This window comes from Asterias rubens, chromosome 3 (genome assembly GCF_902459465.1).
Source record: "Asterias rubens chromosome 3, eAstRub1.3, whole genome shotgun sequence".
Lineage (NCBI taxonomy): Eukaryota > Metazoa > Echinodermata > Asteroidea > Forcipulatida > Asteriidae > Asterias > Asterias rubens.
The window spans coordinates 13,300,577-13,315,009 of NC_047064.1; the positions used below are offsets into that span (position 1 = coordinate 13,300,577).

The following is a 14,433-nucleotide window of genomic DNA, read 5'->3' on the forward strand; positions in this document are numbered from 1 at the left end:
ATGTCACATTACAAATCACCATGGCACCAGAGACCACTCATCTTAAGATGAATCTTAGTGCTTTGTGAAATCAAGCCTCAGATGTTGTTTTTTTACAAGCCCAGAATCAAAACAAGAAAAACAATTCTTCAGAGTTTAACTTAAAAACTATTTTTTATTTAAAGAAGCTTACTGTCCTCGGACCTGAATATAATGTTAATATTGTTGAAATGTTATCACTTTATTTTTCTATTCTGGCATATAAAATCATTTTCACTGCCAGTCACAAATTTGATGGGTTTTATTTCTTTCTTAAAATTGCTACCAGTGTTCAGAATGGCAATTCATGTTAAGGCTCTTTTTAATTTCACACCAAGTTTTCTAACTCAATTTACATTTTTCTGGTTTTATAAAAAGTATGTTTTATCTGTGCATCTTTTGCATCTGTGCATTTCAACACTTAAGTAATTTCTTTTACTTGAATTTTAAGCTATTTAGCATTTAGTTATCCTACTCGGATTGTACGCTGCAATAGTTCAGCTTTCATATGATTGCAAACTTCATTTTGGCTTAACTTTTTTTTTTTTAATTTGAAACCTGATAAATGTTTTTTTTTAATGATTGTTATTTAAATAAGTAGTTGCCAAAAAGAATTGATGATTTAGTTTTGCCCAAGTATTAATTTGTTTGTTTTTCATGATGTTCTAAAAACCCGGAAGAGTCTTTGAGAGTTGAAAGTGACGGAGGTTGTATTGTCCCGGTGTTGCTTAGTAGCCCCTGAGAAAAAGAAGAGAAAAAAATGATTGACAGAATAATGCCACAATGGTTTCATTTGATGTTCTGTTATAATATTGAAAGCATAAAGTATGCGTCTTGACTTAGCGGTTCAGTTCTGGGCCCAATTTCATAGCACTGCTTAATGGTAAGCAAATTTTTGTGCTTTCTTTAACAGAACAAAAATTAATAAGGAGTAAGCATATTCCACAGGTTAGCAAGAAAATTAGGCGGCCATATTGTCCGTTCACCATGTATTGCATTGTGATGTCATTTTTTGTGTGTAGTAAACACTGGAAGGTTAGCATGCCTTTTTCGTGTGCTAATGGTTAGCAGCGCTATGAAATGGAAATCGAACAGCAAGCACAAAATCGGCCGCTAAGCAGCTCTATGAAATTGAGCCCTGGTGGTTAAGTCATCAGGGTGTGGGTTTGAATAGTGGTCATGACACTTGTGTCCTTGAGCAAGACACTTAAAGGGACACAACATTTCCTTTGATTGGCCACTTTAGGCTATGAAAAGCGCTTGAAAGCATTTGTTCTGAGATGAATATGGTTGGAAAGATGGTAAATGGGTACCTTTAAGAGCAGAGATGGTTCTTGTGATTGACTTAGCAGCACTGGTTGCTGTATACTCCCCAGGGAGCTGAGATAAATTAAATATTGGCCCAATGACAGGGGTAATGATACTCGTCGAGCATCGGCGAGCATCGGCGAGCATCGACAATAGGAAAGTGTACTTACGAGACTACACAAGACTTGCGACGTGATTGAAGACGCTGACTGCGCAGCTTTCGATCTTGAGCTGTCTCTTCTTGGTCGTACGGATCTTCACGTCGGTCGGTGACTCGGATCTAAGATAACAGACAGACAAACAGAGTTAGCTGGATTCAAACCTTCATTGAGAAATCAAGTTGAAATTTCAGCAAGATAGGGGCCTTGTCAAACACATGGCAATAGACCTTATGCACATCACAGGGCCCCCTCACCTAGAGGTCAAAAAACGTCTGCTCATTGGCCAAATCTGTACACCACATGTACAAATCTGTGCAATTTGATTGTTTCATCAACGTTTTACGTTGGCATGCATCTAATGTAATCAAATACGGTCATCGTATTGGTGTCAGTATATCAGGGATGAGATGGTTGTTTCGAGTACAAAGCCTGCTTACATTCACTTAATATCATGAATATCCATCTTACCTTGTGTCCACGGAATATCTGGAGCAGCATCTGTTCCTGAACATCTACCATGACATCCTTGATTCTCTCCTTGAGGGAGTCTATGCGTATTCCTGCGCGCATCTCCTCATCAGCCTCTTGAAGACGGCGTGCGCGTTCCTCGGCGCATGCGTGATCTGCCACTTTGATGGAATTGCTGCAAAAACAGACAAAAGTTCGAAGTTTATTTTATTTTTTTTATGACCAAAATGGTGCAACTATTTCTGAAGTTTACAGAGAGTTACATTTTGCAGGGAGTGATCTGTTATCAGTATGACAATGGCCTGCTATTAGTTTATTAATCTCCGGTAGTTTCTTTTACCCCTCTCTTGCATGTACATCAGAATCTTTACACCTAGTGGATTGATTGTTCGCAAATCCCAGAGTACCTGTTGCTTTTATTTGCCATTTTAGAAGTGCTTTCACATGTCATTAACCTTTTCCCAGTGTTTTGTAATCTGGGCCCGAATTCTGTGCTTACAATCGTTATTCTCTTCTGCTTACGTGCAAGCGCCAAATTTCTGCACTAGCTGTGTAAGCGTAGAATGCCTAGTTACGTGTAGTACAATGTACGCACGCGCAGAAGACAAAATTCCCTGCCAACCCGTGAAATACCCTCGATGTAAGCACAGAATTCTCTGCTTCCGTAAGCGCCGATTCTTTGCTTACGGTAAGCAGAGCCATGAAATTGGGCCCAGGTGGTACGAGAAGGGTATGTGATTTAGATGTGAAAATGTTTGCTTTGCAATGGAACAGAAAACCTTGTGACTGTCAACCGAGAGGATGGCCAGCATTTTGTATTGCATTTTGTGTTTTGTGGGTTTGATATTGCCTGTTTCTGCCTGTAGCTTCTGCAATCATCCACGGATGAGAAACCATGACTTTGTAACAATGTGGACATGCCACATTATAATTTATTTCATTTGGTGTCATCAGTTATTATAAAACAAAGTTTTAATCCTACCGACGCAGCATTTCTTCCATGGTTGCCAGCTTCCTCTGATCGCTGGCATACTCATCCTGTGCCTCCTTCTCATGCTCACTCATCTAAGAAGTCAAATAATCAAACAAAATATTTCTTAAAGGCACTGGACACTATTCATATAATAACTCAAGATAGATGATAGCATAAAAATGTACATGGTAACGAGTACTAGAGTGCTGTGTTAGTGGTATAAAACATTGTGAGAAACGGCTCCCCCTGAAGTAATATGTAGTTTTTGAAAAAGAGGTAATTTGTCACTCAAGTCTTAAAACACTTCAGGCCTGAAGCCTTTTATTAGGCATCTGAGAGCACACAATTATTGTGCAAAAAGGGTGTTTTCCTTTCATTATTGTCTTGCAACTTGAATGACCAATTGAGTCAAATTTTTCACAGATTTATTATTTATTTTATATGCATAAAAGTTGGGATACACCAAGTGAGAATACTGGTCTTCAACAATTACCATTAGTGTGCACGCACCCACACACGCACAGACGCCATGTTGTAGGGCAGATGTTTGACTGCTGACGTCATATTCAATATGGTCTATAATATCTATATTATCGTGGCCGTTTTTACAGAGCTGCTTAAGCAGAAAATGTTGCTTAACAAATGTCTGCTAAGCAACAATAAGCAGAATACAAGATGTGAAATGGTATTTTAGCTGGTAGCCTTTTATGTAAGCATTATTTTGTTTTGTTCAGCTGGATTTTGTGCTTAAGCAGCTCTATGAAATTGGGTCCAGAAGTATATAGCTTACTAATATTCCATTGAATACTCTCATAAGCTCCTGCTGGTTCATTTCCTTGTTGTATGAAGAGCGTCTTGTCACTTTGTCCATCTGCTTTTGCCCACTTTCAAGGAGCCTTGCCTCATTCACGCGACGCTGACGTTCATTTTCTTCCTGTCGATTTATAAGAACAACAACGACAAATTGGTTAGAGCCGAACTTGAACCTGCGACCTCTGGATTAACTGATCAAAATCAGCTGTTGTTTTTTAGGTTTTCATATACTATTTTCTCAAAAACTACTTCATTTCAAAGGGAAACATTTCACAGAATTTTGTTTTTTAGTACTCCATAATTATTTGGTGTAGAACAATTTACTAGAGTCGGTTTTGAACCAAATTAACGTGCTGGCTCTCTACTAACTTAACTATCTAACCTAATAATGGGGGTCTCCCTATTTTGTCAATATATAAGTTCGGGGGTGCCAGCGAGAAGCAATATAATCTGTAACTCTCGTTCAAGTTTACAATACAACATAGGAGCCGGCAGTAGTTGGAGCACCTTAAGGGGAATTGAATTGAATATGATGTGATACGGTAGGTTAATTAAAACCAATAATGACACCATCAGATGGTTTCAAACAGGATTGTAAACAAATGTTTACAAAAATCCCCAAAACAAAACAAAAAGTGATTATAAAAGTTCTTCTTGGTATCAAAACTTACTGCCATGTGAAACTTCATGAGGAACGTCGCACGCTTGAAGCTCAACACAAACTCGTCTTTAAGTTCATTGAAAATGTCACCAACTGCATGCTCCTCCTCCACATGCACTTCCTATGGTAGAGAGGAAAGAATTCATATCAGTTCTGTTCTCTAGAAAAGGGAGTTATAATTATTGGCAACGACGCACTAGTACAGACATAGATATTTCACAAAAAACTCTCTAGTCTCACTACAAAGTTGCAGGCAATCTCTAGACTTGACTTTCCTTGTTTAATGTGTTTAATCTACTTTTTAACTGTCATTTACTTTGGGTTTTTTCCCCCTTGAAGTCCCCCGCCCTACATGTAACCTCAATTACTTCTGCATAAGTAGAAAGACTATTCCAAATAAATTGAGCAGCGTAAGAAAATGATCTTTGCCCGAAACAAATGGATAAAACTCTTGTAGTTGCGGGGAGCTATGACTGTAGAACCATTCTTATTCACTTTTTTGTATGAACATTTTACATGGGTAGGGGATATGTTGCTTGACTTTTGTGCACCACGGAATAAGTTTAGTCTTAGATACATAGATGGTGCTTTACAAGTTTTAATTATTATTATTATTATAATTAACTGACCTCCAAGTCTGTGACGGCATAACTGAGCTCATCTTGAATGTCTTTCCATAGTTTACTCATCTGAGAAAGAGATCGTAGCATCTCGCGGAAACTTGCATCGCCAGAAGACTGCAATGAGAGGGAAAAACACTGATTATTTGATCGTCCGTAATCGCAAGTCACAGCCACCAGTACCCACCTAGTTTTAGGAATCATTTGCTTACTGGAAACTATAGACCCCATGCATGTGACATCAAATGCTCAAAAGCGCCCTCACTAGGGTCAAAGGAGGCAAATGATTGGACGATAGCTGTTCTTTGTGCGTAAAAACATGCGCTTGACTTCAGCGTCCCTGTAGCATTTCGTGTTATGCAAGGGGTCTATTGGTAATTTCTTGTAAAAATTGTTAGAATCATTGTGAGAAACCGCACCCTCTGAAGTAACGTAGTTTTTGAGAAAGAGGTAATTTCTCAATCAATTGTTTAAACACTTCAGGCATGAAGCATTTTTAGGCATCTGAAAACACATGTTTGTTCAACAAGGGTGTTTTTTTTTTTTTTAACAAGTAGCCTTGAAAAGCAATTGAGCACAAATTTTCACAGGTTTGTTATTTTGTGCACGTTGGGGTACACCAAGTGAGAATACAGGTCTTTGACAATTACCAAACGTGTCCATGTGCCTTTCACAGCCTTGCATAAAGCGAGAAAATTAGTATTGACGACAGTGATATGCTGAAGAAGATAAAGCCACTTCTGAAAAGTGGGTCGAAGATAGGCCGCCTACCTTTTCATCATCGGTCAGTTCGGACATGATGGACATCCTTCGTTGTCGTTCCTCCTCTGTTGCATTGTCTACTCTCTTGGCGTCCTTAAAGTGAAGGAGTTGGGCCATCACGCAATCTTTCTCCTGATATAAATCCATCTTCTTGAACTCTTCTTCCTGCTTCTGTTCCTCCTTTAAACATCCAAGAAGCAAAATATAACTAATTATATTTGTATCGGTGATAAAGAATATAATTTGTTTTTACCCTTACACGGATGTGTAATAGCACTGTACACTCGGTAATTTCCCGAATTCTGTGAAAAAAATAAACAGGAAAATCATTTGGGTGGGATTCAAATCCACGATCTTTGAATTGCTAGCTTGGTGGTCGTTGGTTGTACAAAGGTTTTAGGTTTGTTTCCCAACAGATTTGTTTTCTTCACAGAATTGGGAAAGTATTGAGTATTCAGTTTTTTATTTGTTTAAGGGTAAAAACTAATAATAAAATATGATTATTATCGTTATTTTTTTAATGAAAACTGCCAAACAGACCGAAGAGAGCCGCTTCAAGGTAAAGGCTATACAAGGATTTGGGCTAACGACCCAAATCAACTGTCAACAGGGGCTTGTTGCCACATACTCCTTGGGGCTGAAACAGGGTTACCAGTTACTCCCCATCTATAAGACTGTAAACACGAGTAGCATCCACTAGGAGCCATACAGAAGTGCACTAACTTTCCAACTTTTACAAAGCACTTATGATTTAGTGTCTTGCTCAAGGACACAAGTGTCATGACCAGGTTTCAAACACAAACTGCTCATCAAAAAAAAAGAAGAGGATTTGTTCTGTAACATGATAAGTCTGAATGTTAAAGTCCACTATTTTTTAACTATTATTATTCCATACCTCATTGAGAGCAATGATGTTTTTGAATTCTTTCTGCAATGGGAGGAGGATTCTGCAGGCCAATTGCATCTCGCGAGCCTCGTCCTTGCTCCTACGTCTCTGCTCCTCATTCGCGGCCCTTCAAATAAAAATCACAATTATCAAGCATTTTAATAAGAGTTTTGATACATTTTGTAGATCAAGTTTTTTTAACAATGACTTGAATCCTAACTCACTGTGAATGGAGATGAATGAATTATATTTACCTGAAGAAGTTTCAAATTCATTAAGTCGTCAAGTTTTGGAGGGAAAAGTACCACATAGAATGTTTTCAAGAGTCACATAGGCCTACATCCCTTGATGTTAAAATATTTAGCCGTGTCTCACTCAGATGAAAATAATTTTTGTGTGAAATTGTTTTTAAGAATTTCTTAAAAACTACAGCATCTAAGCATGTAATATTTTAAGGGAAGATTTCTTCTATCATTATCTTTAACTCCTGTAGATTTAGTGTATATCCATGTATGTCTGTGTTTGTGTCGTACAAAAAGTACCCAAACCCTCTAAATACATAGGGGTATGGTACAGTGTATACAACTTTTTATTTTATTAAAGCAGGATTTGAACCATCGACCCCCCCCCCCCCCCTCCCCCACCCTGGATTCATGTAATGGCGCTCTCTTCTATATGGCCCAGGTTGGTGGTCTCCCTATTTGGTGTGTTAGGCCCTATGTTTATTTATTTATTTTTTTTATATTTTTTTTTTGTTTATTTATTAGATATTGTCATCAATGTACTGTTTTCCATAAATAGCTTCAGAACCCCCCCAAAAAATTAAAAAACAGTAAAAGGGGAAAAACCACAATCAATGATATTAAAGGTAGACACACAACAAAAATGACTTACTGGTTGACAGCGCAGATAGTGAGTCGTCTAGTGGTTCGCTCTAAGGGACGTAGGACAGCAGCCACACTACCTTTACTCTGTGATTGTTGGGCCATCTCCCAGTGTTTGCCATTGTAGTAGTGACCACTCGGCTTGTTGGCCATGGAATGACATGTCTGAAGCTGGTATAACATTGGATAACAAAACAAAAACAATTAGCAATAATTGTGTATTTTGTACTTACAGTAGTGGCCGAGCAGATAAGAGCACCAAACTCAAGCTCTGTGGTGTTTCTGTTCAGCAGAGTGTGGGTTCGAATCCCGGTAGTGACACTACCCAGGGGTACATAAATGGGTACCTGTGAGGACAGAGATGGTTCTTGTGTTTGGTTTAGCTTTGTGCGCTACATATTTGGCAGAGCTGAGATGGTTTAAGGAATGAAAAAGCCAAGTGATCAGGGGTTATAATGTTGGAAGCGCTTTGAAACATGGTGTATAAAGCGCTATATATAAAAAATAAAAATTATTATTAGTAGTATTTAATATCTATTAGTATTAACTGCAAAACAATGTGGAAATCAGTGAAGTTTTGAGCAAGCCCTACAGTCATGTGGATTTTTCTCTGAATAAACCGTATTGAATATGACGTCACACCGCTCAATTATCTGACCTACAATATATGGCATCTGTGCGCCTGTGGGTGCGTGTGTGCGTGCATGTGCCGTAGAAATCAAACCAGAAATTTTTCATGGTGCGTACTTCGATGATGTACGTGTTTGGACGCGCAAACGGTTTGCCCTACAAAATGGCAACTTTTCATAGCAAAAAGGGGTTATTCAATACAGTCTATTCTCTCTATGATGGAAGGAGAAACAGAGGAAGACAAAGGCTGAGTTATACAGGTAGTTGCCATGCAGGGACATCAGGGTGCTTCCAGCTGATCTTCCCAACTTAATGAGAGATCGAAAGGGACGGGCAAAACTTAGCATTATTCCGACCCCGGTCGACTAGAGAGAGAGAGATTCTCTCTAGACCCACCTGCCTGGGGTCAGTGGTTCCAGTGTCTGGCCAGTAAACTCAAAACAGGACTGAGTCCGATGGTCTAATTTCTGTCAATTAAAAATCTTTGTTTCAAATGTGATGAAGTTCAAATGTTGAGTTTGAACCACACAAATATCTTGCAATCCTGCTGAGTATCACCCATTAAAGGGTGTATGTACTTTCTGTAGGACAAAAAACACAATGTCTACAGATTTACATTATACTTACACAGTTTGAAGATAATGATGGTAGAAAGCTTCCCTGAAAATATTAGTTGCTTTAAGGTGCTGTTGTTTTTGAGAAATGAGAAAAACAATGTCATGAAAATAATTTTGTTCTCAGTGATCATGAGATGAAAATTATTTTAGCATGTAAAAACATATTTTCATGATAGTGTTTTAGTAATTTATCAAAAACTACAGCACCTCAGCAACTAATATTTTAAGGTACCTTTCTACTATTATCTTCAAACAGTGTAAGTTTAATGTAAATCTGTGGACACTGTGTTTTGGTTACAAAAAGTACCCAAATCCTTTAAACAAAAGAGACCAATCTTCTCTTAGTGTTTGCAGTTTTACTGATAAAACTGTGTTCTTGCTTTTAGTTTCTTCGCACTTTGATTCTGGTCCAATAAATATTCTGAGCTTCAATGTACCAGTCAAGCTTGCCAGGGGCTTTTCTCAAACCTGCACTTGGGCTCAAGCTCAACGCGCCGTCTTATGCAAAATACATGCTGCTTTAAAGCCATCGGACACTTTTGGAACAGAAACAAAATTAAAAGTTCACAGATTTACAAATAACTTACAGGGTTTACAGAAGGTAGTGGTGAAAGACTTCTCACGAAATATTATTCCATGAAATGCTTTACTTTTCGAGCAAACATTAAAACAATATCAGGATTTATTTTAAACACATGTCATGACACGGCGAAACGTGCGGAAACAAGGGTGGGTTTTCCTGTTATTTTCTCCTGACTCCGATGACCGATTGAACCTAAATTTTCACAGGTTTGTTATTTTATATAGAAGTTGTGATACGCGAAGTGTGGGCCTTGGACAATACTGTTTACTGAAAGTGTCCAATGGCTTTTAAAAATGTTTAGGCATGAAGGCCGGTACATACTCACTGCATTTCCACTGCGTATTTAGTGCGCTAAGTCCAAGCTAGTCTTGGTTAAGACTCTCGAGGATTTATCATCCGGACGCACTTTCAACCACACACCGAGAACCTCTAACACAGCTCGGGGTGATAGCAGTTTGTGGTTGATAGCAAGTCAGGTGATAGCCCGCCCTCTTGTGACAAATCCAGGAGATTCTTGAACCAAGACTAAGCCCAAACTGGAGACAAAGCCTGACAGGTGTCTGAGGAAGGCCCCACTGGGCTTTTACCTGATAGAATCCAGGCCTACGAGGAATCCCGGTCTTGACTAAACGACGGTAGGCTTTCTCCTTGATGCGGCTGCTGAGATCTTGATGGTACTTCTTCTCAGGTTCCTCAGCGTCATAGTCCTCCTCATCATCGGTCAGTCTCTCATCGACACGAGGCTCCTCAGTGTAACGACTCGTGTTCTGTCAAAGATTCACAGCAGAATAAATAAAACTCTATCTTTGCATTTAATTTTATGAACCCAATTTTATAGAGCTGCTAAAAGCACAAAAAGTAGATAAACACAACAAAATTATGCCTAGTAGAATAGGGTTGTTCATTTGGTTTTACCCATATAACACAGATGTGTGTTAGAACTGTATACTCAGTACTTTTCAGAGTCCTGTGCAAAAAAACACAGGCATTTATTAACACTCAAGTTGGATTTCTGTATTTTTTTTATTTTTAGACTCACAAGCCGAAGTGAATTTCACTGTATGTGTGACAATAAAACAATAGACCCTTCCCATTAAATATGTAAATTGCACATAGCGCCTGCGCACTAACGTTTTGGTTGGCAAAATGAGGGAACATCGCGCTGTTTTGTACACGGCTAATGGGTGCATGACACAGACGCAATTGCACGTCTGCTTAGTGCACAACTCTATGGCATTTGCCAACCAATAGGGTTGTACGCATGCGTGACTGTGATTAGCATATTTCATGGGAAGGGTCCATTGAATTGAATTGAATTGCAATTCTAGAGCAGTGTCATACCAACTAGACTACAGAGATTGCCTGGTACGGTAGCTAGAGGTAGTTTGAATCCTAAAATATAGAATGGTTACCATCCCAACATACCATAATATGTCTCATAGGGGCCTACAATTCGTGACTGGTATCCTGGTTATTTCTGCTAAGCAAACAATCATTTAATTTAAGTAATATGAATTATTATTGTCTGCCTTTAGCAGCTCTATGAACAAATTGGGACCTGATGGTTGTGAAGCCAAGTCAAGGAGACTCAGAAAAGTGAACTTAAATCACTGCACATTTTGTATACCCAATGCAATGGAGAGAGGGCCACCTTGGAAGGAAGTTTCAGTTTTATTATTTTAGGAGGAATTTAGATGTGGGAGGAAAACCCAGGAGAATTATTCCAGGGAAGCCCATGCAGTCACTGAGTCAGGCGTCCAACGTCAAATAAGTAACCAACTTCACGCCGGTTCTACAGATCTGAACTTTTTCTAAAATTTGATAAACTGTGCGTAGTTAGAGGCCCTCTCCTAAAATGTGGCCAATCATCAAGGGTCAAGTGTTGGTTGTTTGAAATTGAATCACTTAAAAATACATTTCAAAATCTTTCCAGTTATTGTCGTTGAAAATGTTTACTTCCTTTATTTAGATTGGAACTTTGAAGAAGTTCTTTTGTTGCCGAACCACATTACGATCTTGTTGTTGAGTTGTGTAAACTGCTGGGCTGTGTGCAGGTTGGTTCAACTTACCATGTTTTTTGCTATTTCCGTTGTCGAAAGACGAACTCAAAATGAATCACCTAAAAGTTTTAAGATCCTCCAAAAGCTATCTACCAAAAACACTCCGTTTCTTAAAAATCGTGAACTGATTTAGGCTACTGATGAATCTGTTTGTGTTTTTGCGGTTTGTTTACTTTTTAGTTTTGTTTGGGAACTGGTTGCTTTTCCTCGTTGTCATGTGTTTGTTGTTGCGTGCGCTCCGATCGACACATGCGTCATCAGCACGCGATTGTCACCGTCATCATGCAGAAAGGACACGAACAACATTGAAGTGCGCCCTCTGTTGACAATTAAAGAAGCCGCCCAACTTTTGACCAATCGGGGAACTTCCCCATTGTCGATTAACAAACTGCGGTGGTTGGCATGGGCAGCCGAAAGTTTAGTAGCAAAACATTATCTTAAATAATGTTGAGACAAGACTGATGTTCTCTTCAACTTTCAATGAAATAATTACTTATAATTTAATTACAAGTCCAGCATTACAGCCAAGGCCTACATTTTTTTTGTCCAATTTTAAATTATTACAAGCTTTTTTTTATATTGAAAATAAAACGACATAAAATCACAAGCCGGGTATAGCATTTTTAGTCAAAATTAAGCCCAAAATTAAAAGAATCACAAGGGGTAAATAAGCCTAGCATGTTCATGTTCAGTTCAAAATTAACAAAAATCACAAGGGGCAAGTCCAGCATTTTTAGTCCAAACTAAGTCCAAGATCCAAAGAATCACAAGGGGTAAATCCAGCATTTTTAGCAAAATTTGGGTTGAAAATTGAAAAAAATTACAAAGGGTAAGTTTGGCATTTTTACTCACAAGGGCCAGTATTTGCAATCAAATTTAGGTCCAAAATCAAAATAAAAAAAATTAAAAAGGGGGTAAATACAGCATTTTATTAATTTTTTGCCAACAATTTAACTTTTTTATGACAGACTCAAAAGGAGTAAGTGCAGCATTTTTTAAAATCAAATTTAGGTCCAAAGTCACAAGGGGTATTGGCCATTTTTGTTTATTTTGCTTGAGCAAAATCACAAGGGGAGGGCTGGGGGGGGGGGGAGTCCGGCATTTTTATCAAGATTGGGCAAGCTACTGAGAGAAAAAGTCCAGCAACCACATACAAAAAGGGACACTAGTTAAACAAAATCGGGCGTTTTAATTAAATTCGGGTGAGTTCATAATTTTTTTTCCCTCAAATTTAACAGTTCAACCTTTAAATTATTTAAAACACAGCAAATTTGTGCAGAAAGTTAGTTAGAGTGAAGACCAGGCATTCAGGGGACTCAAGTCTGATCGAAACCAGCGTGGTGATCACCCAAATGGAACCTTTCTGGGATGGCTAGTCGCGGCCCCTCCTTTACTTTCCCACCCGGAATAATCACCCTAACCTAATTCAGGGTAGTAGAGACATTACAAGCACCAATCACTTCCTGGTGCTAGCAGTAAAAGTCATGGCCCTTTGGTACGGGACGGGATTCGAACCGGGTGTCCCAGCACTGGATTGCACACAATTGAACTATCCAGTGCACTCTCTTGCCACAGTGCCCGTTGGTGTTTGGAGGTGATTTTAAACACTACTTAAAGAATTCACTGCGATATTGGCAACAACTTAACAAAAAAATAATAAATTGGAAGTGGTGGGATTCAAACCGGGGTCAATACTCATTGAAGACCAACTCTAACCACATGGGCTACGGTTCCCTTGACAACTGAACGAGAGGTAATGGAATGATATGCAGCAGGTTGGTTCAGTCTTTAACCGTCAGAAATAAAGACGAGCTTCAAAGTGAATACAGTGAATGCACGCAGATGTTTTTTTGTGTAGAGAAATTCTAATTTCGCCCAGGTAGTAGTTGAAAAGCAGGACAGAATTCTTTTTAGAATTGACAAAAACTCTGAAAATCCGAAAACAAGACAGTTCTCTTAGAACGAACTCTACCTGGCAGGTAGAGACACATACATGGTGTTACTGCAAACCAAATACTTATTGTTACCTCACCATGCAATGCCTCAAATCATATATATACCCGTTTTAAGCGATGACAACAGTGTGTGGCGAGTCCAAACTTGCTCCTAAATTGATATGAATAATTGCAAAAACAGTTCTCAAGAATTGAAGTGTTTGTAAGGCCTCTATAGAATTTCTGTTTATTTTCGCATGTCAGATGTAAGTGCATTGGTTAACAATTGTTTATATAGCGCCTAACCTCCAGAAGAATGCCCCTATAAGCATTCATAATAACAAAAGAACAGACACCCCAAACTCAAACACAAATTAAGAGACCTTGTTAAATCAGAAAATTTTGTCAATTTTATTAGGAGTGTACAATGTGTACATTATAAATCCCAAGAAGCCCCTTATACAAAGTACTTCGATCAAGTCCAGGTACACTTTCCTGGGGTAAGCAATTCAAACAGAATATAAAATTCACACAATTAAAGCATTGCAAGCTATTGATTGATGCAAACGAACAATTTAAGTGATGTGATTATAAGCTTATTGAGTAAGTTGTCGAAAATAATATCACTATGTAAAAACAATCCAAAACAGGCCAGGGCAAAAATGTCAAAAGACTGTATGCTTTTGTATTTAAGTGCCTGAATATGTCTTGGCAACTTCCTTCCTGATCAATTACATCTAAAAGGGGTTCAAATTAGCATTGACAAAATGTGCTATTTAAAAAACTCAATATTAAACTCCTTTTTCTTAGTTTTGTTATCTCATGCTCTTGGTGTTTCTACTTTAAAAACTTTTGAACCAAAGAAGGTATCAACGTGGAGTTACAACAGTGTTAAAGCATAGATTATGCTCGTTTCAAACCTATATTTTAAATGACCTGGGGTCGACAACTGACTAATTTTGCTTGATCACATCACATTTATATGAATACTAGGCATATAACACAAATTAGGTAAAGCTTTGCATTAAATTTTGCTTTATTTTTTAGTTCTTCTA

General features: G+C 38.3%; 1 protein-coding gene across 4 annotated transcripts; it reads right to left on the reverse strand.

The window, feature by feature from the left end:
- Positions 1-422: 422 nt before the first annotated feature.
- Positions 423-11,550, reverse strand: LOC117288527. 4 transcript variants are annotated; one of them, XM_033769417.1, is made up of 12 exons: positions 11,454-11,550; positions 9,972-10,151; positions 7,565-7,725; positions 6,680-6,797; positions 5,794-5,964; positions 5,032-5,139; positions 4,413-4,523; positions 3,719-3,862; positions 2,938-3,020; positions 1,956-2,130; positions 1,497-1,606; positions 423-756 (listed from the first exon to the last, which is right to left on the reverse strand). In XM_033769417.1, exons 1-12 carry the CDS (start codon positions 11,454-11,456, stop codon positions 747-749), a joined length of 1,374 nt encoding a protein of 457 aa, XP_033625308.1. In that variant the 5' UTR covers positions 11,457-11,550; the 3' UTR covers positions 423-746. The 4 variants fall into 4 exon arrangements, with proteins under 4 accessions (XP_033625308.1, XP_033625309.1, XP_033625310.1 ...); XM_033769418.1 differs by lacking the exons at positions 9,972-10,151; positions 11,454-11,550 and adding an exon at positions 9,706-9,771; XM_033769419.1 differs by lacking the exons at positions 9,972-10,151; positions 11,454-11,550 and adding an exon at positions 8,443-8,462.
- Positions 11,551-14,433: the final 2,883 nt, after the last annotated feature.

Excerpts from the sequence above, each read along its gene's own strand:
- LOC117288527 (XM_033769417.1), bottom strand. Across the intron at positions 3,863-4,412 it reads TCATGAAGTTTCACATGGCA|GAAGAAAATGAACGTCAGCG; the intron begins GTAAGTTTTGAT and ends ATAAATCGACAG. Across the intron at positions 2,131-2,937 it reads ATGGAAGAAATGCTGCGTCG|CAATTCCATCAAAGTGGCAG; the intron begins GTAGGATTAAAA and ends CTGTTTTTGCAG.